At 37.6% G+C, this 26,679-nt stretch overlaps 1 protein-coding gene across 7 annotated transcripts in view; it reads right to left on the reverse strand.

Moving 5' to 3' along the window:
• CNTNAP4 (contactin associated protein family member 4) overlaps positions 1-26,679 on the reverse strand; it is a gene marked incomplete at both ends in the record, with an annotated part of 261,961 nt that overhangs the window by 173,663 nt on the left and 61,619 nt on the right. For 6 of the 7 annotated variants that reach the window (XM_082608082.1, XM_082608084.1, XM_082608085.1 and 3 more), the window contains one exon: positions 10,334-10,527. In XM_082608082.1, coding sequence (XP_082464208.1) covers positions 10,334-10,527 — 194 coding nt within the window. The remainder of the gene's footprint in view (positions 1-10,333; positions 10,528-26,679) is intronic. The other variant, XM_082608081.1, reaches the window with a different exon arrangement.

Genomic DNA, 26,679 nt, shown 5'->3' on the forward strand with positions numbered 1-26,679 from the left:
GTTCTTCCACTATGTTTTAATGTGCAAGTATAAACAAGTTTTAATTAACACAGATTTGTAAAATTTTCCTAATATGTAGATTCTCCTTACTACTGTTATTTTTGCTAACAGCTATTTTCTCATATTCACTATTTATATATGAAATTCAGAATGATTTCACTTTTTTGAGTTATTTTAGGTAGAATGAATAGCTTCATAATATTGTTTTCTATTTCAAATAGATATGTCCTCACATTTAATCATCTTCTTTTATGTCCTTTAGTAATATTCTAAATATTATTTATATATATCTCTTATAATTCCTTTAAGCTTTTTCCTTGATATTTATTAATTTTTGGCTCTATTATAAGTGGACTATGTATTTCTTTTATATTGTCTACCTAGTTATTTATATGTAGGAAGATAAGTTACTGGTTTTAAAAATTAATTTTATTGTTAGGCACATAATTTATTTAATTATCTTGTTAAAAATAGTAAGATGATTCACTTAGATTTTTAAGGAATAATTGTATCAATGCCAAATCATACCTCCTTTCTAGCTTTATATATTTTTCTAGTCTCTGATCTGACAGAATTATGTTTGATAAGTTTGAAAATTGAAAATGTAAAAAAGGAAAGAGAGACTCATGCATCAGTCTTTAAGAAGACCTAACTGATTGAGTCTTGAAGAGCAATAAAGAAACATTTCAGACTTAACTGATATTTATAGGACATTCCAGCCAAAAGTAACAGAATACACTTTCTTCTCAAATGCACATGGAACATTCTCCAGGATAGATCATATCTTGGGTCACAAATCAAGCCTTGGTAAGTTGAAGAAAACTGAAATTGTATCAAGTATCTTTTCTGACCACAATGCTATGAGACTAGATATCAATTACAGGAAAAAAATAAAAACACACGGAGGCTAAACAGTACAGGTAAAAAATACAAACACATGGAGGCTAAACAATATGCTACTAAATAAACAAGAGATCACTGAAGAAATCAAAGAGGAAATAAAAAAATACCTAGAAACAAATGACAATGAAAACATGACAACCCAAAACTTAAGGGATGCAGCAAAAGCAGTTTTAAGAGGGAAGTTTATAGCAATACAATCCTACCTCAAGAAACAAAAAAAATCTCAAATAAACAACATAAGCTTACACCTAAAGCAATTAGAGAAAGAAGAAGAACAATAACAACAAAAAGTAAGCAGAAGGAAAGAATCATAAAGATCAGATCAGAAAAAAATGAAAAAGAAATGAAGGAAACAATACCAAATATCAATAAAACTAAAAGCTAGTGCTTTGAGAAGATAAAAAAAAATTGATAAACCATTAGCCAGACTCATCAGGAAACAAAGGAAGAAGACTCAAATCAACAGAATTAGAAATGAAAAAGGAGAAGCAACAACTGACACTGCAGAAATAAAAGGATCATGAGAGACTACTACAAGCAACTATATGCCAATAAAATGGACAACCTGGAAGAAATGGACAAATTCTTAGAAAAGTACAACCTTCCAAGACTGAACCAGGAAGAAATAGAAGATATGAACAGACCAATCACAAGCACTGAAATTGAAACTGTAATTAAAAATCTTCCAACAAACAAAAGCCCAGGAACGATGGCTTCACAGGTGAATTCTATCAAACATTTAGAGAAGAGTTAAAACCTATCCTTCTCAAACTCTTCCAAAATATAGCAGAGGGAGGAACACTCCCAAACTCATTCTAAGAGGCCACCATCACCCTGACACCAAAACCAGACAAGCATGTCACAAAGAAAAAAGAACTAGAGGCCAATATCACTGATGAACACAGATGCAAAAATCCTCAACAAAATACTAGCAAACAGAATCCAACAGCACATTGAAAGTATCATACACCATGATCAAGTGGGGTTTATCCCAGAATGCAAGGATTCTTGAATATACACAGATCAATCAATGTGATACACCATATTAACAAACTGAAGGATAAAAACCAAATGATCATCTCAATAGATGCAAAAAAACTTTTGACAAAATTCAGCACCCATTTATGATAAAAACTCTTCAGAAAGTGGGCATAGAGGGAACCTAACTCAACAAAATAAAGGCCATATATGAAAAACCCACAGCCAGCATCATTCTCAATGGTGAAAAACTGAAACCATTTCCACTAAGATCAGGAACAAGACAAGGGGGCCCACTCTCACCACTATTATTCAACACAGTTTTGGAAGTTTTAGCCATGGCAATCAGAGAAGAAAAAGTAATAAAAGGAATCCAAATGGGAAAAGAAGTAAAACTGTCACTGTTTGCAGATGACATGATACTATACATAGAGAATCCTAAAGATGCTACCAGAAAACTACTAGAGCTCATCAATGAATGTGGTAAACTAGCAGGATACAAAATTAATGCACAGAAATCTCTTGCATTCCTATACACTAACAATGAAAAATCTGAAAGTGAAATTAAGGAAACACTCCCATTTATCATTGCAACAAAAATAAAATACCTAGGAATAAACCTACCTAAGGAGACAAAAGACCTGTATGCAGCAAACTATAAGGCACTGATGAAAGAAATTAGAGATGATACAAATAAATGGAGAGATATAACACGTTCTTGGGTTGGAAGAATCAACATAACATTGTGAAAATGACTCTACTACCCAAAGCAATCTACAGATTCAATGCAATCCCTATCAAACCACCAATGGCATTTTTCACAGAACTAGAACAAAAAATTTCACAATTTGTATGGAAGCAAAAGAGACCCCGAATAGCCAAAGCAATCTTGAGAAAGAAAAACGGAGCTGGAGGAATCAGGCTCCCTGACTTCAGACTATACTACAAAGCAACAGTAATCAAGACAGTATGGTACTGGCACAAAAACAGAAATATAGATCATTGGAACAGGATAGAAAGCCCAGAGATAAACCCACACAGATATGGTCACCTTATCTTTGACAAAGGAGGCAAGAATATAAAATGGAAAAAAGACAGCCTCTTCAATAAGTGGTGCTGGGAAAACTGGACAGCTACATGTAAAAGAATGAAATTAGAACACTCCCTAATACCATACATAAAAATAAACTCAAAATGGATTAAAGACCTAAATGTAAGGCCAGACACTATAAAACTCTTAGAGGAAAACACAGGCAGAACACTCTATGACATAAAGCACAGCAAGATCCTTTTTTGACCCACCTTCTAGAGTAATGGAAATAAAAAGAAAAATAAACAAATCGGACCGAATGAAACTTAAAAGCTTTTGCACAGCAAAGGAAACCATAAAGAAGACGAAAAGACAACCCTCAGAATGGGAGAAAATATTTGCAAATGAAGCAACTGATGAAGGATTAATCTCCAAAATTTACAAGCAGCTCATGCAGCTCAATATCAAGAAAACAAACAACCCAATCGAAAAATGGGCAGAAGACCTAAATAGACATTTCTCCAAAGTAGATAAGCAGATTGCCAATAAACACATGAAAGGATGCTTAAAATCACTAATCATTAGAGAAATGCAAATCAAACCACAATAAGGTATCACCTCACACCTGTCAGAATGGGCATCATCAGAAAATCTACAAACAACAAATGCTGGAGAGGGTGTGGAGAAAAGGGAACCCTCTTGCACTGCTGTAGGAATGTAAATTGATACAGCCACTATGGAGAACAGTATGGAGGTTCCTTAAAAAACTAAAAATAGAATTACCATATGACCCAGCCATCCCACTACTGGGCATATACCCTGAGAAAACCATAATTCAGAAAGAGACATGTACCACAATGTTCACTGCAGCTCTATTTACAATAGCCAGGACATGGAAGCAACCTAAGTGTCTATCTACAAATGAATGGATAAAGAAGATGTGGCACATATATACAATGGCATATTACTCAGCCATTAAAAGAAATGAAATTGAGTTATTTGTAGTGAGGTGGATGGACCTAGAGTTTGTCATACAGAGTGAAGTCAGAAAGAGAAAAACAACTACAGTATGCTAACATATAAATATGGTTCTAAAAAAAAATGGTTCTGATGACCTTGGGCCAGGACAGAAATAAAGACGCAGATGTAGAGAATGGACTTGAAGACACGGGGAGGAGGGAAGGGGTAGCTCGAACAAAGTAAGAGAGCAGCACTGACATATATACACTACCAAATGTAAAATAGATAGCTAGTGGGAAGCAGCTGCATAGCACAGGGAGATCAGCTCGGTGCTTTGTGACCACCTAGAGGGGTGGGATAGGGAAGGTGGGAGGGAGGCTCAAGAGGGAGGGGATATGGGTATATATGTATATGTATAGTTGATTCACTTTGCTATACAGCAGAAACACAACACTGTAAAGCAATTATACTCCAATAAAGATGTAAAAAGGAAAAAAAAGAAACATTTCAAAAGGACAGAATTGCTTCCCAGAGAGAGGATCTCCATATGTAACTTCTTGGGACTGGGGAATGAGAAAAGTTAGAAGCAGACATCTACAACACTGCATCACAGCAAGAAAGGAGAAAAGAGGGTGATGTTTGGTCACTGAACTGTCACACGGTAGAATGTGAGATACAAGTTGTAAAGTGTTTTTAAAACGTGTCATCCTCTGGTTGATGATTTGAGAATAATCTGGATGTGACTGTACACTCTGAAGAGGGCACCAAATCAAATCTCCTGCTAACTCTAATCACTCTCTTCAAATTATTTTTATTTTGCTGGCTTAGGGACAGATCAATTGGAAGAATGTGAAGCAACATTACCATTTATCTTATATCATTGTATATGTTTCCACAGCTCATAGGAGTTCATATACTTTTTTGTATATTACATATTGATGTAAAGTTCCAATATACATGTGCCCAAGAAGTTTATGAGAAGGGACTGACATAACATGTTATAGAATGAGCACAGATGTGAAGAGGTGAAATAAACCATGCTGCTTGATAGAGAAGGCGCCTAGGAAACCGTTCTGATTCATGATTGATGTCACATTAAAAACCTCAATGCAGCCACCTTTAACCATGCACTCCTAGGTTAATCATTTTCAAAAGGGTGGAGAACTTACAGTTAAATAGAAATGTAAACAGGAGATTCCCTGTGGATAAAGACTAATAAAATAGACTTTCAATAAAAACATCTTTTTGGCACTCAAGTAGAGCCAGTGTTGAAAGGCTGAAGCAGCTTAAGGCACCCTCCAGGCATTTGCCCAAGTATTGAGCCAAGAATTGCAAAGTCTTATGCTTGATGACTTGACATGTTGACATACACAGCATCAGCACTGTTACACTTTATATCACCACACATGACTTTCGAAGACTTACAATACTAGAATAACATAGGGAAAGGTCTAGGAAGGTGCGCCTCACAAGGCGAGGAGTCCACCAGTCTTACCACACACCTCCCACTTGTATTTCTGCCTCCTTGGGTTTCCTATTAAATGCTCTCAGTCACCTATTTATTTGACTGGAGATAAATACATGTTAAAATATTTGCAGGTGGTGCTTCTGCCCTGTCTGGCTTATGGAGCTGACAACTCAATCATTCATAGTGATAATAATGCTGTGAATATTTTGTGACAGGTGATGCTTATGTCTAATTGACTATACTTGTCATAGGGGCTCCGTGTCTTTCACCAGCCAAACCCAGAACCATGACACTCAACACTTCTAATTAAAAAATAGTTATACTAACTTTAGAAATATGGTAATATGAAATTATGGGTTTTTGTTTGAAAAATCAGATACAATTGAAATCCAGAGGGAGGAGATATGTTGATATATGTATATGTATAGCTGATTCACTTCATTATACAGCAGAAACTAACACACCATTGTAAAGCAATTATACTCCAATAAAGATGTTAAAAAATAGCACCTGACACATTAAAAAAAAAAGTAAACTATCGCGCATAACAATCATATTTACTTAAATAATTCATAAAATTAGTACCATCCCATTCCTTGCCCTTATAGTCTGCAGTGTAAAAGAAGCATGAGCGTGTATCAGAGAGAATTTGTATAGTTCGGCTGTAAAGTTCCTGCACATGTTGATTTGCTTAAAATAATTTCTAAGATGTTCGTTTCATGAAGTTTCAGCAATTGTTCTTAGATGAGTGAAAATTACACCTTACATTTCCTTTTCCAATCATTTACAATAAACTGGCTAAAAAGTCTTTTGATCATGGATGTTGAGAGAATTTATTTTGTCTTCAATTTGAGAGGAACAAGTTCAGTAGCTTGCATTTCTAAGTTTTTGTAAAATATTTATATGCTATCAAGTAGAGTATTTTGTATAAATTACATTTGTGAGCACTGGACTATAAATTTTATTCAAAAGAATAATTTTTAAAAATATCATATATCTCTCAAGTTTACAGTTCTATTAAATATATGCATGGCCACATAGATAACAAAACATTTTGCCTTTCTTTTTAAAGATTATTTGTAAAAAGCAGCAGGGCATTTGATTAATTCTTTCAGGTATATAGAAGTCACTGTTCTCTCTAGTGCTTGAAGAGGGATAAATAAAGGGAGAATGAGGAATCCTCACAGCAGCATTTCCATCCATATTGATGGGTTTTATTTTATTTGTCTCTAAACTTGTAACAACTGCCTTTTCTTCCTGTTTCCATCGCATACTCGTATAATGCATTAGGTGTTTCCTAACTCTCTTTCACAGATTTATTTGTATCATCTGGAGCAGACTGAGAAGCTCTGAAAGAAAACTGGCAAGTTTTGTATAATTTGGATACATCCCATAATATCTAGAAAAACTGGGCAAAAAAAAAAGTTAGAAAACACATTTGTAAAATGTGACAAAGGGTTAAATTCTTTACTATGAAGATCAATTAAAAATTGCTCTTTGGCTAAAAAAAACAAAAAACAAAAAACAAATTAAAGTGATCTGTGTTATACCAGGTGAAAATGTGAAGAGCCAGGGCACAATTCACTGTTTCATTTTTCCTGCGTTGGCAATTACAGATTTACAGAGAGGGAGCTTCCCTCAGAGTGGGACCTGAGTAACTGTGGGGTAAAAATAGAACTATTAGCCTATCTGGGATGAACAGGTAGCATGAGTGTGTGAGTGTGAGTGTGTGTGTGTGTGTGTGTGTGTGTGTGTCTACATATATCAACAAAGTTTGAAGATTTGAGGCTGTTTTACCTACACCATAACCTTACCCGTTTTATGTGTGGCCATGGCACCAGCTGCACCAAGTCTCAATTCTGATCTTGACATTCATCTACTTTCTTTACCATATTCAAAATTATAGTCCGGTCCTTACCAAACTTGATAGTCCATTCTGACCACAGTCTCACTGGTTACTACATGGGAATCGATATCTCTGGATAGTGCCAATGTCCATTCTTTTGTTCACACTTTTGCAGCTTCATGGAATTGCTTCCTTAATCCTTCCATAATCTAAGTTTTCATGCTTTTTTCAACACCCATGTAAGCCCTGCTTTTTTTGACAAATTCATTCTACAGTGATCTCCATATTCTGTCAACTTCCAAAGCCCTAGGAGTCTGTACCACACATTTGCACGCTCCTCTGACTCACTCTTTGGTTTGTTCTGATGTGTTTTATCTTTTCAACAACATTAACTCTCTTTTTTTTACATCTTTATTGGAGTATAATTGCTTTACAATGGTGTGTCAGTTTCTGCTTTATAACAAAGTGGATCAGTTATATATATACATATATCCCCATATCTCCTCCCTCTTGCGTCTCCCTCCCTCCCACCCTGCCTATCCCACCCCTCTAGGTGGTCACAAAGCACCGAGCTGATCTCCCTGTCCTATGCGGCTGTTTCCCACTAGCTATCTATTTTACATTTGGTAGTGTATATATGTCCATGCCACTCTCTCACTTCGAGCTCTTTTAATACAGAATTTCGCACAAAGTTAAGCACAGATTAGGAGATCAATGTATTCAAATCTATTCATTGATTGATTGATTTTTTTTTCACTAATTTACTCAACAAGTGATGTGCCACACTGGGTGTTGAGTGCTGGAAATGCAAAGATAAGAAAGATAAACTTTTTCCCATGACAAAGTTCAAAATGTATAGGGGAGAGAGAAATGTAGCCTTCTAACTCTAAAGTACAGTAATCTGGTACAATATAAATGTACTAAAAGGAGGAGTTGATGGGTGGAGGAAGCGGTCACTTTTAGTTGTGTGATCATAAAAGTATCCTACAAGAAAGTGCATTTCATTTATTGGTTCATTCACTCTTTCCCTCATTCTTTCATTCATTCAACAAACATTTAGTAATTGCAGGCAACATGCCAGGTACTGTTAAGATTGGGGATACTGGGATGACAGGTTGGAAGGTAGAGCCTCTATTTCCAGGGTGCTCACACTCCAGAGGGGAAAACAATGAGTAAACCAACAAATGATAGCACAGTCTAAAAAACAGTGTTACCTAGCCAGGTAATTGTGATCGACGTTTTCTGTCTTTACATTGATTGGTTTGGACTAGTTAAGGATATCATTCACGTCACTACTGCACCCTGAGCACCTCACCTTTAATAAGTAAGTGAAAAAGGCAAATAGCACTATCTAGGTTTGGCTTTCCTCAAGCTTGACCCATGAAAAACAATTAATTGTCACAGTTAAGATTAAAATTTTTTTTTAAATATCAAAAACATACATCTTACTTAACACAGCTAAATATTAGCACAAATTAGCCACATTTATCTAGTTTAAAATCCAATGCTTATTTCGAAAAAAGAGTAAAAGATAATCCAAACACCTAGTTAAAATAAATACCTCATTAAGCTTTCATTGCTATTGGTTCATAATTACTATTTATTTTATCCCTACTTTGAATGGTTTTCATGGAACTAATTCAACCGTAATATCCAATTTTTCTCGCTCTTATACAGAACTTCAACTTGCTTTGGATTTTAATGCAGGTTTTCTTAAAAATGCTTATAGAAAACTTCTTCCAGCCTGACTGTTGTCCTTGCTTGAGAAAGAGCAGGGCTACGTCTTCGCAATTCAATTTACATCAATAAACATGCATTGGATGACCACCAAGTACTTTAGAGATACAAAGGTGAGTAAATCACAGTCCATTTCTTCAATGACTGTATAATGTTTAACGGTCTTCTAGGAAGTTTCAAAGGAGAGGCCATTGACTGATCAAAGAAAATTATCATTATGTGCCCAGATAGGCCTCCAAATTATCTGTGTGCTAAGAATGATGCTTCATTAAGTTACTCATTTTCTCTGGTCCCAGCAGCTCAGTCAGAGGAAAATTAAAAACCAAAAAAACCCACACAGTTCTTTGATTGCAGTATGCTGTCCCTGGCCCACATAAGATCCAAACCAATACTTTTCTACACTAAAAAAAGAAGTCCTTTCTTCACCACCAAGCAAACTTCTTTTAGCTTCCCTCTTCCATTGGGTGTTTATATACCATCAGTCAACTACAAATACCACCCACTTTATTACAAACGGCCTCCTTGTCAGTCTCCCTTACAGGACCTGTGCCCTGTCCACAAAACACAGCATCTTACACACTTGAAAAGACTAGAGAATGGTTTATATATAAATCATATATGTGTGAGTATATATAAAATATATAAATATTCCAAATATTATACATAAAAACCTCCATATACTAGAGAGATTAATTCATAAATCTCAGTCATCAGAAGAAATAAAAGCAATAAATTCTTTTCAACAAACTTAAATAAAGACAATGCAAAACTACTATGATATTGAACAAAACTTAAAATTTTTTTTATATAGGTTTAGTTTCTTTCTTTAACTTCCACACTATTTAGTGCACTAATGAGATTTTCTTTTCAATTTCTGAGGACTCTACGAAATAAGTTTACCTTTTGTATTTTCATAAATTAAACCATAAAATGTATTAGAAAATGAATAGTAATACATTTTCTCTTGAAAAATGTTTTCTAAGTAATTCTGAAGATTCTGTTTCTAAACCTAGTTTAAGAGATTTGTAGGGCTTCCCTGGTGGCGCAGTGGTTGAGAGTCTGCCTGCCAATGCAGGGGACACGGGTTCGAGCCCTGGTCTGGGGGGATCCCACATGCTGCAGAGCAACTAGCCCCGTGAGCCACAACTACTGAGCCTGCGTGTCTGGAGCCTGTGCTCCACAACAAGAGAGGCCGCGGTAGTGAGAGGCCCGCGCACCGCGATGAAGAGTGGCCCCCGCTTGCCGCAACTAGAGAAAGCCCTCGCACAGAGACGGGGACCCAGCACAGCCAAAAATAAATAAATTAATAAATGCAACAGTGCTTAAAAAAAAAGAGAGATTTGTAAACAGCATGTAGGGATGACTCTACTTCTCTCTCTGAGAGGCTATGAATTCTGTTTAAGAAACATACCCAGATGCTGTCCTCTTGTCGATACTGTTTCCAGTTCCTGCCACTGTCACTGAACATCAGGAGGTAGCTGGTCACCCAGTTGGAGCTCCCATATCCCCCTTGGGTGGCCACAGCGGTGATCTCCATTCTCTCTCCAAGGTCAATCTGCAACCACTGGTATTTGTTTGACACAAGTGGAGACCAGCCACCAGCTCCTTTTGTGAAAAGAGAAAAAGGAGAAATGAGCAAAGAATTCGTTAAAAATCTGTTAATGAACTAGCAATCCCGGTAAGACTGTTCCTCTATGGAACTTAAGAAAGTCAAATTTCAAAATACAAAACCTTCCATAATGCTTGAAAAATATAGAGAAACAAGAATGTAATGTAAATGGATGGAGCCTATGTTAATTATGTTCATTTCTAGGCCTTTCAACCATCTGACACCGGGAGAGTTAACTGAATGAGGTTAAACTCACTGAATGTTTAAACCACTTAATTTGACAGGCAGACATCCACGTCAACACTTGTTTACTGCCCACATGCATGACTGTGTAATGATTTGGCCTTACACCCCTTTGCCCAGAACTTGATTTACCTTCACACTGTGGTGGAACTAGAAGACTACCTTTGATGTCTGATCATGTTTAGACTCCTTAGAGAAAGAAGTACAGCATTAAGACTGGGAATACAAAGATGGCCAAGGGATAGTTCCTGCCCTCACCGTGTTTACAGTCTAATGGGAAGAAAAGACATTGAAAAGTATATTTGAAACACAACATGAAAAGTGTTAATGGTGAGGCAGGTGCAGGGAATAACGACACAGTAAATAATGGAGAGCTCTATCCAGTGATAACTGGCTTGCAACAGCGTGTGAGAGACCATTAAATTTTCAGCAATTTTGCAAGATGACCGTTAAAGATAGCCATCTTTTCAATTGGCCATGGTGGGAGTATTTAAACCACGAAAATTGGCCAACTCTGCAAATTAGTACCCACTCCCACCCCAGCCAGTTTACCAACACATCACTAGTTGTATCCTATCTGGGAAGGGGGGTGGTGGGTGAGAGGACAGTGGATAGGAGAGCCACGGTAAATTGTGTTTGAGCACTCAGAAGTGAAAACAGAAGTCTGTTGTATATTCCAGGAAATATGGATAGAACAGAATTTTTTGTGTTTTGTTTTATCCAAATGCACACCAGAAAATTACAGACGTGATTACCAACTGTATGTCTTGTTAAGACGTTTCATTCTTCCAGTTTACTATAATAGTGCTTTATTTGAGGAATTTATTTAAGTAATACTGGCATTGCTGACTGTGTAAGTATTATGTAGTCACTGTAAAAAAACATGAAATAGGGTTTTTCCCATTACTGAATCCATAATTATGTACTATTCAATATATATTAAAATGCAGTATCTGTTACATAACGTACCTTGTAAGAATATTAGTACATGTTTTCTTTTCCCCATTCTTTTGCCATCCACCTTGAGGTTCTGATAATAAGTTCTGACATTTCAGATAGAGATTACCATAAATTTATATACAGTTTTTATTCAAGCATTATTCTTGACATCCATGCCCTGTTTTATAAACCTTGAGTCAGGCACTAATACAAAGAGATGCCCAATTTTGCTATTGCGGTAAGGCACATATCTTTGTGAGACCTAAAGGAACACATCTGTATGAACAACTGCTTTAATAAGATTTTAAAACCCTTCTGATGGCAGATACAACACAGTGACACTCTGAGAGATAAAAAGCAGAACTCTGTGTTACTTACAGCTTCAAAGAAGAGAAGACTGCAAGGAAGGGCCATAGAGGGAAATGCCACCACAGAAAGGGTGGCAAGTTGAAGCCGTAGAGGGCAGCTCACGTATGGCAAGTGGGGTGGGGTAAGCTAAGTTTTCTGAGCTCCAGGGAAGAGGGGCTGTGTCCGGGTGTCTGGACCTGGCTCCAGGATGATCAGGGTTGATGCATAGTGGCCACAGAGGATGTGAGCACAATAAAAGAAGGGGTTGCGTTTGGACATAATCAGCTGCTCAAGAAGGGGACTGACCAGCTTCTAGTCAGGGCCTCAAACTGAGTTAAGACAGCATTTTTTTTAAGTATTATATTCTAACAGTCTCCTCCCTTGACAGTATCACATTAACTCCTGATTGTATGTGGGTATGAGTCCCAAGATTACTCACTACATTGTCTTTAGAACTATATAATTTTTTTCAAATTTCCTTCTTTCTTGGAGGGAATCATTGTTCAAAAGTGTCTTCTACTTTGTACATCAAAAGTACAATGCTCGGGGCTTCCCTGGTGGCGCAGTGGTTGAGAGTCCGCCTGCTGATGCAGGGGACGCGGGTTCGTGCCCTTGTCCGGGAAGATCCCACATGCCGTGGAGCAGCTGGGCCCGTGAGCCATGGCTGCTGAGCCTGTGCGTCCGGAGCCTGTGCTCTGAAACGGGAGAGGCCCACGTACCGCAAAAAAAAAAAAAAAAAAGTACAATGCTCTCCTTATTGATCCAAAATATTGATACATTGTGCAATTTTTATTGGTGTGTTTTTACTTTTCATTTTGTCTGTATTTGCCCCTGAAGAACCTGTGGTTTTGGCTAGTAACCTGGATGAGTGGAGTTCTCTTGGTCACCAATACCATCTACCATGTTTAAGTTAGAGTGAAAAATTCTTATATTTAAGTAAGAGGGCTTGTTGGGTAGACATGGGCCCTGGTTGCATTTTGGGTGTCTTGGGGTCATTGATCTAGCATGGCTTTGCTGTCCACAAAGGGTACTGCTCATGCAGCCTGTCTGCAGAGCAACAAGAGGCAAGTGCTCTTAACTAGGACCCAGCAATGTCCCCCATATTGTTATGCTATATAAATGGGAATCGGCAGTTCCCAATGGATGTAGAAAAGACAGTAGCAATAGGGGTTGGGGAATCTCAGGATTTGGCTACCTAACAGTAGGGTCAACCTTCCTCTCTAGAGTTAACAATAGACCATGTCTTTGAAGTATGGGTACATGATGGGAGTGGTGAATGGGTAAAAACTTCCCTCTACTGCCCTATCTAATTTTACAATTCTGCCTCAGGGCCTACCAAAAGTTTGAAAGTTGAAAGTCTTCCAGGGTCCGATGTTCACCAAGCATCCTTGGTCCACCTGCAGCATAGTTGCATATGTGTTACAACTGCCTATCTCTCTGCATTTTTATCATTTTTTGCATAGAAAAGTTGGAAAAGAATGAATGAAGTGCCCCCAGCCAGCCATCATCTTTACCTGGAATTTCTATGTTTGGAATTTTATCTACATCACCTTATACCTTTGAGAAAATACTGAGTTATTTTGTTTCTTGCTCTTTCTAGTTAATTTTAATGGTCTAAAGTCAGTAATGAAGATACATTTTTAATACAGAATTGCATAATGTTTCTGTGGCACTTTGACATTCCTTTATAGATCAGTATTTAAAACATGAACACATGAGAGAAGCACAGTGGGGGAAAAAAAGAATCAGCATAAGTCTAGTGAGTTAAGACTGGATCATCAGTTCTCATCCGGAGCAAGAGGAACCCCTCACTGGCCGCTCCCTCTTCCCGCATCACTCGCCATTACAGCTGTACTAACCAACTTGAAACATTCGCAATTAATTGGCCTTGAACATTTCAATTTCTCACCTGTGGCGAAAAGGTACTACTGATATGCTAAATCAAGTGATACCATTAATGAGGTACACCATAAAGTAATGGAAATTCAGATGCTCCTAGGCTTTACCAAGTAATTTCAGCAAGATAAGTCAGCCATAGGGAATCCAGAGATTCCTACACGGTTTTAAACTGTGTGGCTCTGTAGACACACATGGTATAAGTGTGCGATGGAGTGTTATGATTGTTCTAACTTTAAAACAAATGTTGAATAGTGATATGGAAAATGCAAATATACAGATATAGATGAATAGACATGGATATAGAACTCAGCACACTTTGGTAGTGCCAGCCTATGATGACATGTAGGGACAATAGTGACATGAAATGAAAATGCAGCTGCAGCTGAGGTTAAGCTACCCCAGGCGTAGGGTCACCGCCAAACCACCTAGCCTTCTGGAGACATCATATTGTCATAGTATTTACTTTTTGAATGGAAAAAATGATGGCTAACTCCCCCAAGTTGTTAACCCTGAATTACTATAAGATAAAATACAGTGAACTTTTAAAATTTACTAACTAAAACTTTCAGCTGGTGGTCAAGTATTATTTGTCCTTAATGATGCTTTTAATATGCCGATAGAGTCAACATCATGGTAGAACAATGTGAGACCAATGACCATCCTTCCATAACCCCATCTATTCCATGGTTACTGACACTTAATCCACAAGACAGAGTCTTATCCCTCCATTTCTTTTCTTCCCCATATCACAGCCCTCCTTCCCCTATTCCACCCTCCTTTTTCTCCTGCCTTGGCCTCATTACTGAGACTTGGCATAATAAAATGTCATAAATTTATTCAAACAGAAACATTTCTTGCATCTTCATACCACAGCCTGAAAACTCACACTTAAAAGCCCTCCACCCATTGATGAGACTTTTACACTAAGCATTGTAGTACTGCTATGAGATTTAAACTTAAAAAGCATAATAAGTGGGCCTCCCTGGTGGCGCAGTGGTTGAGAGTCCGCCTGCCGATGCAGGGGATACGGGTTCGTGCCCCGGTCTGGGAGGATCCCATATGCCGCGGAGCGGCTGGGCCCGTGAGCCATGGCCGCTGGGCCTGCGCATCCGGAGCCTGTGCTCCGCAACGGGGGAGGCCACAACGGTGAGAGGCCCGCATACCGCAAAAAAAAAAGAAAAAAAAAGAAAAAAAAAAAAAAAAAAAAAAAAGCATAATAAGTGCCTATTGATTCTCTCACAGACAGCAAGCACGTGAGTATATGGTGGTTGTTATGTTCTGAATTATAAAACAATTATTATTGCTATGGACTCCAAAGAGTTACCATCACAGTAAAGTTGAGCTTTGGAAAAATTCAGTTACTGAATGACCACAAAACACAGCATCTCTTGTATCTGTTGCCCACTACTTTTAAACATCAGGTTCCTCAGGAAATGGCTTCTGTAACACATGTTGCTATGAACTGTCAGGAAAAAAAAGCAAACTAAAATTTATCCGGTGCCTACTGCATGCTAAGTACTCTACTAGAAATTTTATGTACCATATTAAACTTAATTATTAAAATTATCTAGTGAGATGAAATATATTTTAACGTCTCTTCTTTTCAAATGAAACTTTTAAAAAAGAGATTCACAGAAGCTAAGTAAATTTTCCCAAAATTTTAGTATAGATGAGAAATTATTTTTTGATGATTTTAATCTGTTAGGATCTCATTTAAGAAATCTCCTCCTTTTTCATTCTTTAACCTTGAAATAATTATACAACTACCATTGCCCCAGAGTGGTATATTTTATCCCAAGAATAAATTCAAATAATAGATTGTGTTATTTAAGTATAAATAGGTAACTGGCTGAATTACATTTAAAACCCTTATATCCTTTCTAGTAGGTAGCACCAATATTTAGTTCTGGACACGGAGGCACATCTTACAATTTCATGGAAGTGAAAGAAAAATTGAAGAAAAAAATACTCTTGGTTGGAGCTTTAAAATATAGAAAAGAATCATTTCTATCCCCTACTAATATTAAAAATGGCATGACTGCCACTGCTGATGGTCATCAGTGAAGGTGATGTGTCACAGAGTCTGTCAACTTTGCAAAGGTTGGAACACACGAAAGGGGAAGCCATATTTCTCAAGATGTAAAGCATAGAAGCACACAGGTGTTCAAGGACACAAAACACAAGTGAACACAGTTCAATGACAGTCCTAGCCATCATTATGGCATCTACATTTCTAGAAAATAACTGGCTTAATTAAAATTGTCCTAGGGAAGTTTCCCTCTAAGATAATTATATTTTTTTCACATGTGATTTCATCTAGATTTCCCCAGAATTGTAAGTTTGCCTGGATCATTTTGATCTTGACATTGAATTACAATAATGTAAAAGGAAGAGAAAAAACAGTGTGCCAGTATTTGTCTGTCTCCCTTAAATGGTTCGCAGTGTCCCAGGACCACCCTTTAGAACCTTATCAAGCTTTGTATTTTTACCAGTGTAGTTCTTTTTGCTGGAAGGAAACATGACTCTATCGATGCTCTGTACCTGGCTAGTCTTGCCTCATGTACTCTCCTGAATCTTGGCGTTGCTGCCCCTGGTCACAGTTATTATTACAGGTACAGGCAGGTCAGCTGAGCCAAGCCAGCAGAGCAATTCCAGGATTTCATTGAGAATATTAGAGAAAGACCCTCTTTTCTGCTGTGAACGCTGAAAGGATGGGAATTAGGCGTCGAGCTGTAGGAGCAATTGTTGTGGAAAATCTGAGTGAAGTAGCAAAGACGCAAGCAGAACTGAGAGATGAGGTGAGACCCAGTTCTGATAGCACAGTCAGCATCCCTGAGTCCAACTGGGACCGCAGGGCATCCCTGCGCTTTCCAGGTAAGTGAGCCACTGGCCAGCCCCTTCCCCTTGTGCTGAAGCCACTCAGGACACTGCATCCGCAGTTCTCCATTCTCTCCTTCATTATTTTTTTCTCCTTAATGGATCATACCCATTAATGTACATGCATGCTGTTATTTTTCCCCCTTTAAAAGAAAAAAAAAAGTTCTCTTGACTCCACTCTATTTTTCCTGCTTTTTGTAGTAAGGTAATATGTTAATTCAAATAAGATGTCCATACATACTCTTTCCGATGTTTGTCATTTCATTCTATCTCAGGCCAATTCCAATTAGACTGTCAGTCCACGCCACTCAATGAAAACTGCTCTTGTCAAGGTTGCCAAAGAACTGCATGTTACTAAATCGAATGGTCAGATTTCAGTCTTCCTACCACTTGGCCTGTCAAGTGACATCTGATACTTTCAACCACTCCCAATGCCTTGATATTCTTTGTCCACTTAAACTTCCATAAAGCTCATTCTCTTAATTTTCTTCTTAGCTTTTCAGGTGCTCCTTCTCAATCTCCATTGTTGGTTCTTCCCTTTATCTCTTCCCTCTGAAGGTGGAGACGCTCCAGGGCTCAGTCCTTTGCCCTGCTTCTTCTCGGTCCCCATCTCCTTGCAGACATCTCTTGGCCTCATGGACTTAAATATTATGCGCCAGTAATTCCCTAGTTTCTATCTCGACCCCCAACCTCTTCCCTGATATTAGACCCTCTACTTGATATCTTTAACATTTCCCAAACCAAACTCCTCTTCTTCCCCCAAATCCTACTCTATTCACATGCTTCCCCAACCCAGTTTATGACAGACAATTCCATTCTTAAAGTTTCTCAGGACAAAAAAAAAAAAAAATAGAGTGTGCTTGACTCCTTTCTTTCTCTCTCACCATATACTACCCAACCACCAGAAATACTGCTGGTGCTACTCAGCTCTGCAGAATCAGAGGATTTCTCCAACTCCACTGGTGCTCCTTTCTATTCCAGCCTGGATTCTTGCCATAGCAACCTAACAAGTCTCCCTGCTTCCCCCTTTGCTCACTGAGACTCTCTCTGTTCTCTATACAACAGGTTTAAAATATTATTCCTGGGCTCAAAACACTACAATAACTTTCACTTTCACACACAGTGAAAGACAAAGTCATTACTGTACAGCCTCCAGATTCCTTATATGATCTGCCCCGCTTGCACGGCTCTGGCCCCAGGTCTGGCTTCCCAGATCAGTACCCTCCCTCAACGACGGCCTCCTCAAGGTTCTCTGAGCAAACACCATTCTCCCATCTCCCATCCCATGCTTTGATAAGCTATCATTTCTGCCTGGAGTGCCCTTCTCGGAGATAGACTGGGCTAAAATCTTTGCTACCGTCAAGTCTTTGCTCAAATGGGATGGCTCTCATACAAGCATTCCTCTCCTGACCCTCCCTATTCAAATTCCTTGCACCCAGCAATCCTGCTCCCCTTCATCTTAATCCAAACTACTTTTCATTTTTTGTCAGATATTAACACATATATATATATATACATATATATATATATATATTTCTCGTTTAGTATCTTTCTTTATCCTTTATCTTGCCCTATCAGAATATAAGCTCAATGAGGCCTAGAGTCTTGGCCTGTTTTGTTCAAAGATAGATCCTACATGTCTAGCACACTGCCTGACACATAGTAGGTGCTTAATAAATATTTACTGCATAAAGGAATGAAATAAATCTGTTTCCACATGGGTATAATAAGACTGTGTTAATTCATATACCAAATATGAATATATTATACCTAGTGGCAAAAGCTGGAACTAAATAAAACTAAATAAAAGCACAAGATACTTCTCTTTGCAAAATGGTACTTCCAGTGAGGTTCTCGAAGAGAAAGCTTAGGCACTTGGCTGAGACACACACAGAGGTATGCACGTACATACACACAATGTCTACCAACCGCCTCAAAGTTCCCTAGGTTAATCACTTGTAAACTACATTTCCCAGATGTATTTATCGCTCTATTTTTGGATTTTTTGATACAACGAAAGAGATGCTTTTTACTTCATTTCCGCAGCAAGGTTCTAAATTAATAATACCTTACTAAATTCTCGTAGGTTTTAGTGTTTTGCTGTTGATCAATTTTTCCTCCCAGCAGACTGGCAGACTGACTTTCAGCCCTACTTCTTGTACTGCCAGATCAAACGTTTCTGAAGTGTTCAATAATTCAGTGGATTAATCAGTAAATATTTACATCCATTCTCTGCTTAGGCATTTTGATTCATATATTTGATGTGCAAACTTTGGGAAAGCCAAATTTCCTCTAGAAGACTAGAATAAAATTACAAAACCACCAAAATCTGTACTTTAATTTTTTTCACCACAGCCAGTTTTATTTCATTCAAATTAGTAGCTTTGGAAAAATGACTTTGAGCACGTGATGTCTGGAAATTCAGACGGTAATCAGTACTTGCCCGTGTTTTGCTCTAAGACCATTATAATACTTTTCTAAAAGTTTCGATTTAGATCTACTACAGTGAGGCAGGTCATTTCAGTAAATGACCTCATGCATCAGATAGAGCACACTGACAATATCCCAGAGACTGAAAAACCATTTTTTGCTTCCCTACCATTTTTTTTTTATCTTCCCCAGCCGGAGAGAGATGATAAGCTGCCATGAGTCAAATGTCCTCATATCACTTCTGGGTTAAGAAACTGAAGTCACTCTTGTACCCAACAGACATTATTTCCACATAATGATTGGAAAAGCCAGCAATACTAGGGCATAGTATATGAAAAAAAGGTAAAAAGTACAAAACCAATTCCAGGCATTTGATTGATTAAATCATTTAATATTTTCCCAATTTGTGAAAATGCTAAAACATTAATACAGCATCACGATCCCAATGAATGAGATATGTTTAACTCTAGGCTTAGATATTTGTTGAATTTAGTCTTGAATACACATACTTTAATTCCACGATTTATTCCTTTTTAAGTATTATTTTATTGTGGAAAATCTTATTTCACAGGCAATGGGAAAAATTATTAGTGATGCTGGTAACCGAGACATCCTTAACATTCCCCTCAGCTTGACTAAACTTCAGACAGGTTTTTTCCCCTGACCATAGGCCCCTGACCTCCCTTTTCTCAGAGCATTTAATTGAGGGAAGTTGCAATTGTAAATTATTTCTCTGCTCCTTTCAGTGTAAATCTTCATCAAGCCTCCTTACAGTTTTACAATCCAAGAATGTCTTTCTCAAGGACCTGAGTCATCCCTCTGAAATGTAATCAAGAAAGACAGAGCCCTATCTCCCAGTCTCTGCTGGAGGGCAGGAGCCTAACTCCACAAGCACCAATCAGCAAACACAAATGGCCTAATCACATTGACCAACTTCCCCCTGATGTTCTCCAGTGCTCTTCCATTAGCTCATCAGCTCAGTGCTTAAAAACTCTCCCACCTTGATTTCAACAGAGTAGAGTTCAATCTCTCTCCCCTACTGCAGAAGTCTTGACCCCCATTGCTAGAGTCTTGAATAGAGTCTTTCTTGTCTTTTTAACTCAATCCAGTGCAATTTTCTTTGACAAGAGATAATTGGGTTTTTTTTATTAGAAGGATGTATTTTTCATTTTTCTACCTAATGAGTCATGTTCCCCAGAAACCATTACACAGAGTCTAAGAAGATAAAGAACCATGCTTAGAAATGAATGAGGGTCTGACTAGAGCTAACCAGAGGGGTTCTTCAGGATAGTGACAGTGTCCAAAGACCACTGCCCATCTGCTCTACCTATTAACCAAAAGAACGTCACAGCCAGCTTCAGGGAATCTGAATAGAACAAGAAGTGTCATGGGGCCTGGCCAGGAAAGGTGATGGCCTTTGTCAAGAGAACAGTCGTAGGGACCAAATGACCACTAAATTTGGCAGTGTACATCAACAAACATCCAGTGTGAGGACCAACCAAACCACACTTAGCAGGTATCACTGACCTGGGACACAAGGATCCAATCAATGATCTTGTGGTGGACATCAACACAACAACCGACATATGTCAGGGGAGCCCCCCACCCAAAGTGCCAAGACATCATCTGAGTTCCTCTCATGCCGACTGCCATTTTGGAAGGGAGTGGAAGAAAGATTAGGAAATCAGAAGGTCTGAGCATTTACCTGGAAGAGACTGACACAACCAAAGGAGGTTCCTTTATTCAGCAGAGGCTAGGGGATTTGAGGTGACTTGGTAAGTGGGCAAAAATGGGAAACAGTCTCTGAACTGAAGAGCAAACAGGATCTTCCCCAACTAAAAACAATACACTCCAGCTGCTAAAGTTTTGGCAATACTGAAAAATATATGGTGTTTCCATGTACCTTCTCAACTACTAACATAACCTGCAGACTCACAGCTTTGCAACTAGTTTGAGAAAATCAGATCAACCAGTATTTCAGATCTGAATGATGAAAGATACTGGAGTATCTTTATGAGTGTCTTGTGCGTGTGCTTAACATCCCCAAAGCTGCCGATTATACATTTTATATAACTTATGGTTTTCTAAAACTGTATGTGGATTGGCCAGAACGATGTCATTTGCACGTGTACATGGGTGGTCAACCAGAATCAATATATCTATCTGGTTCAAAAAACATTTTGCCATATGCACAGCATTGACACAGTCAGGTCTACGTTGCTCCAGAGCAGAATCACTCCACATTCATTGGGCATCACACTGATTCTGGGAACAAAGAAGAGAGAAACACACACACACACACACACAGAGTCTGCTGGCTTTAACAGAAATAATGTTCTACAATAGCATGTGGAGTGGGATCCAAGTAGGTCTGAGTGTGTGAAGCCAACAGGTGAAATACTCCTGCAGCGTCGGGGAACCAGCTCCACGCGGCCCTGGGCCCAGGTACAAAGGGTGGAGCACACAAGCGTTAGGGCTTCATAAAAAGAATACAGGGAAAAATACGCTTTTACAAGATTTATTTCAAAATGGTGATACCTGACCATTAATTTTGCCAGTGATACACATACATTTAGATTTTTTAAATTATCCTCAATTATTACATGTGTATTCAATGGTTTCTTTACCTCATCATATAAAACAAATCACGTTTCAACATATGACACTCTGGGAGAGTTTACTGTGCCAAAATAGTGAAGCCTCCAAATAGACGTAAATGGAACAAACCACTGCTGCGTGTTTTTTTCCAATCAAGCCCTTTTATTTATTAATCTGATTTTAGCCTATGGTTCTAAACTTGTCATTTTGTCATTGTATCACCTAAACTGAGAGACAAACACCTTCTAAAATTATATGCCACCAATTATTCTGTATTAGAAACAATAGCACACATTGCCCTGACTTCACCAAGAGAAAAACCGTCTTATTTTGAGGGAGTGTGATCGAGTCGGTCAGGATGTGAAAGGTGGGGAAGCACAAGAAGAAGAGGAAAAAACACATCATTTTGCTCTGTTTATCTCTATCTTATTTCTATTTGTAATGTATAATGGAAAGTTCTAAATTGTCCTTTTTGATAAGAGGAAAGTCTCACAAAGGAACATCATTTCCACTTGAACCAATGAGGCCTTTCACACGATTGTCAGGCCACCTATCATGGTTCATGGTTCCCAGTATATATTGATCCACTGAGTCATAAGTAGTGCTTCTAGCTGGGAATGAGAGTTAATGAAAACTCTCTGGATCAGAAAAGATGGACCCCAAAAAGTAGGTCATGCTTCTGCCTAGCTAATTTCAAATTGCTCCTGGCAATACTGTGACTCTCACCCACACCCCTGTGCCTTCCCATATGCTCTGTCACCACACAGGAGAATGCAGCAACTGAAAACAGCATCCTAGCAGAAGCAGCTCAATGCATGTTCATGGTGACAGCTAGGACAACTATAAAAAAAGAAATACTTTTGATAAGCAAAAGGAAAAGTCAGTTATCAACATGGATCGTTCTGTTGCAATTGTTTTTGCTTTTACTATATTATTTTTCTGAAGAATTAACATAAAGCTTAATTTGTTGGTACTGTTTGGAATGTATCTTCAGAGTTTAGAATTTTGCATTTTCATTTTTTAAGTTACCACCAAATTTTTAAAAAAGTTTTTTAAGAAAAATAGAGAGAGAGAGAGGGAGGGATAGGGTGGAAACTTCTGGAGGTGATGAATAAGTTTAGGGCTGTGATTATGGTGATGGTGTCATGGGCACATACTTATCTCCAAACTCATCAAGTTGTATATATTAAATAGGTACAGCTGTATACATATCCATCATACCTCCTTAAAGTAGTTTTTTAAGTTAGCAATTCATAATTTTAAGAAATATGAATGTAATATTTCCAGAGTCAGCTGAGCTTGTCAAACATAAATGTCAAGATCTTTATATTTTTACTTAAAGGTATCAGTGTTTCCCTTAACAAATCATAACTGAGTAGAAGAGTATGTGGTGTGTTAATCGCCATAAAAAAAAAGTTTTTTTGCAAAATTATATGCAATTCTAGGATTTTAGGCTCCTTTACATAAACACGGGAGGGACAATATAGTTGCATGGATGTTATATTTAAGGGGACCTCCAGATGATCTTCAGACAGAGTTTCAATAGTGAATTCACGATTTACATGATTCTTCAGGGATGATGCTTTCAAAAACAGAACAACGGCTTTTTGCTTTTGCTATTTTGACATACTGTGTCTTTAGAAGATCTATCTAAGTCAATAAATGAGCTGCAAATAAAACCACCAGGAAATGTTTCATGACCAAAATTCTGTCACTTAGAGCAAGTCCCTCCTTCTTCAGCTCCAGGTGACACTAACTTCCTGGGTTTTTTTCCTCACTCCTCTGGCCAGCCCTTTTCAGCATCCTTTATAGAGCTTCCTTTCTCTACGTTTGTTGAAAAGCTAACACAACTGTCCTCTCCTCTTTTACTTTACATTCTCAGTGGACTACATTTCTCATGCCTCTGGCTGCAATGATTAATTTTTTTTGTTTTTGGATGACGAGGCCTGATCTTTATTTTTAGCTCTGACTTTCCTTTGAAATCTGTATTCCAAATCCTGAATGCTTCCTATATATCTATTCATGGATGCCCTACAGAGATCTCAAACTCGACATGCCAAAAATGGATGCCTTACCTCCTGTCAAAACCAGATGGCCATATCATTCCCATCTTCAAGTCACTCAGACTAAAATGTGAAAATCATTTCTAATTATTCCCTTTGAATAATAGAAATTTCTACATATGTAGAAATTGCCAGATCTGGTCAACGTCACCTCCAAAGTGATTTTCATTGTCCCTTTTGCATTTTGTTATTCCTTAGTTTAAGTCCGTATGTCAACCAGTCAGTTAAACTTATTTTCTGTATTTATTTTTAATTATGGTGGATATAACTTTGAAGCAAGTAAATGAAAGCATGAAAAGACATGAAAGCATTTGAGAGATCCTAGTGAGGCAGAACTGGAAGGCCTTGATGTCCTGTGGATAACCCCTTCGATGTTAGATGTTGGGAGGGCAAGGAGCATGGAGAGGACAAAGTCAAGGATGACAGCTTGGAAAACTTTCTGGATGGTGGTGCTGAGAGTAAAGACTCATCAACGGAAGGGAAATCTGAAAGACGTAAAATGGAAGGAATGGGAACCCTAAGGAAGTACAAAGGACTCAGAATGCTGTGAGTGATTCATTGTGGAACAGAGGGGCAGGCCTTCTAGGGTGATAAAAGTGAAGGAAGCAAGGCCACTGGGATTTGCATATGTTTACAGGATTTGGAGAGGAAATTGTGTTCTGAGCCCGATGGCCTACCCTTCCTAAAAATCTTCAATATGTGCCTTTTAGAAAACCAATCTGTTTTTGCCATCATTCCCAGAGTTGCTTTGGTAAAAACAGGTTGAATCATTTTTCTCCTGGTTACAAAAAGCATCCTTTTTGACACAGCATTTAATTCAACTTCAATCTGGCACTGGAGCCTCAGAAAATAGTCTATTTTTCTATGAAGTCTGTTCTCATTCTCCACAATTTCATTTGAATTATACTTATTCCTGCGCCTCTCACTCAGCCAGGACTTTGTTTCTTCCACCTCTCAGCTGCATCTCAAATACCACCTCTCCCACAGTCTCACTATAAGAACTTTGTAATATGAGATAATATAGTTTATTTATGTTTGTTAAATTAATAACTAAGAATCAAGTTTCGTATTAGAATACCACTGTCATATTTGAAACCCACTTGGCAGAAACGTTTGTGTGCTGCTCAGACGTGAAAATGAGGCTTGCCATTAGCTGAACTGTTATTGTTCTAATATGGCCAAACTCAGAGCAATTGAAATAGATTAAATAGGTTCTGAGATGACTTCAGAAGGTCAAAGGGCTGTGAGAGTTTTGCTTTCTAGTAACAAAGTAAAATGACAGACTTTTTTAATGAGCAAAATCGACATTTCAAAGGATCTTAAACTCTCTTTATGCCATTTCTTTTCTAAGACATAGTTCTGATTAATCCCCATCAATTTTTTTGGAATATCTGAAGTTGTATCTTGAATTCCAATGAGTAAATGAATATTGGCCAAAAATAATTTAATAAAGTGTCAACATAATTAAGTATCTTAAAGTTTAAATGACTGTGGTTTGTATGTAGATTACAAAGTGGTTAGATTTTATATTTTTGAACAATGTAATAAACACTTTTAACAAACTCTTCTCAGACCTTTTCAAAAATAAGAAGACAGAAATGAGAGGTTAAAAGTTGAATAAAGGAGAAGCTATGAAGTTTAGGATATTTCTAATTCTTAATAAAAATTATTAAGCACAAGAAACTAGAAGGTTACAAAATACCACTTTCTTTAAAGTCCCTAAATGTCATCCCTGATAACAAAGAATATAGAATTATCTCCCTAATCATATTTACTAGTTATGCTTTTCAGTACTAGATCACATACAAACTTTTCAAACAGAGAAAAATATGGTACACAAGGAATTATCAATATCATTCTAATCACCATCATTAATACCCACAATTTACATCCTAAAAACCTAAACCAAAATGTGATCATTATATCCATCAGCACATACAAAATCAAAAGAAATGCTAGGTATATCCAGAAAAGACGAAAACTCTTGATTCAAAAAGATATATACACCCCAATGTTCACAGCAGCACCATTTACAACAGCCGAGATATGGAAGCAACTTAAGTGTCCATCGACAGATGAATGGATAAAGAAGATATGGTACATATATACAATGGAATACCACTCAGCCATACAAAGAATGAAATAGTGCCATTTGCAGCAACATGGATGGACCTAGAGAATGTCATAGCAAGTGAAGTCAGACAGAAAAACAAATATTATATGATACCACTTATATGTAGAATCTAAAAATTAATATAAATGAATTTATTGACAAAACAGAAACAGACTCCCAGACATAGAAAACAAACTTATGGTTACCAAAGGGGAAAGGGGGGATGGGGAGGGATAAATTAAGAACATGGGATAAACAGATACATACTATTACATATAAAATAGAATAACAACAAGGATTTACTGTAAAACACAGAGAACTATATTCAATATCTTATAATAACCTATAATGTACAAGAATATATATATATATATATATATAATATATATATATGTATATATATCTCCAGATCACTTTGCTGTACCACCTGAAACTAACACAATATTGTAAATCAACTACACTTTAATTTTAAAAAAATGCTAGGAATGACTCTGGATCTGCTAGCTATGAATAGAAATCACCAATGTATTCTACAAGGTACTAAGTACGTCACTGTTCTAACTCATTTGATTCTCACAATAAGCCTAAGTGATAGAAACTATTATTTTTCCCATTTTAGCCATGAAGAGACTGAGGCA

Source organism: Mesoplodon mirus (assembly GCF_964341445.2).
Source record: "Mesoplodon mirus genome assembly, chromosome: 19".
Classification (NCBI taxonomy): domain Eukaryota; kingdom Metazoa; phylum Chordata; class Mammalia; order Artiodactyla; family Ziphiidae; genus Mesoplodon; species Mesoplodon mirus.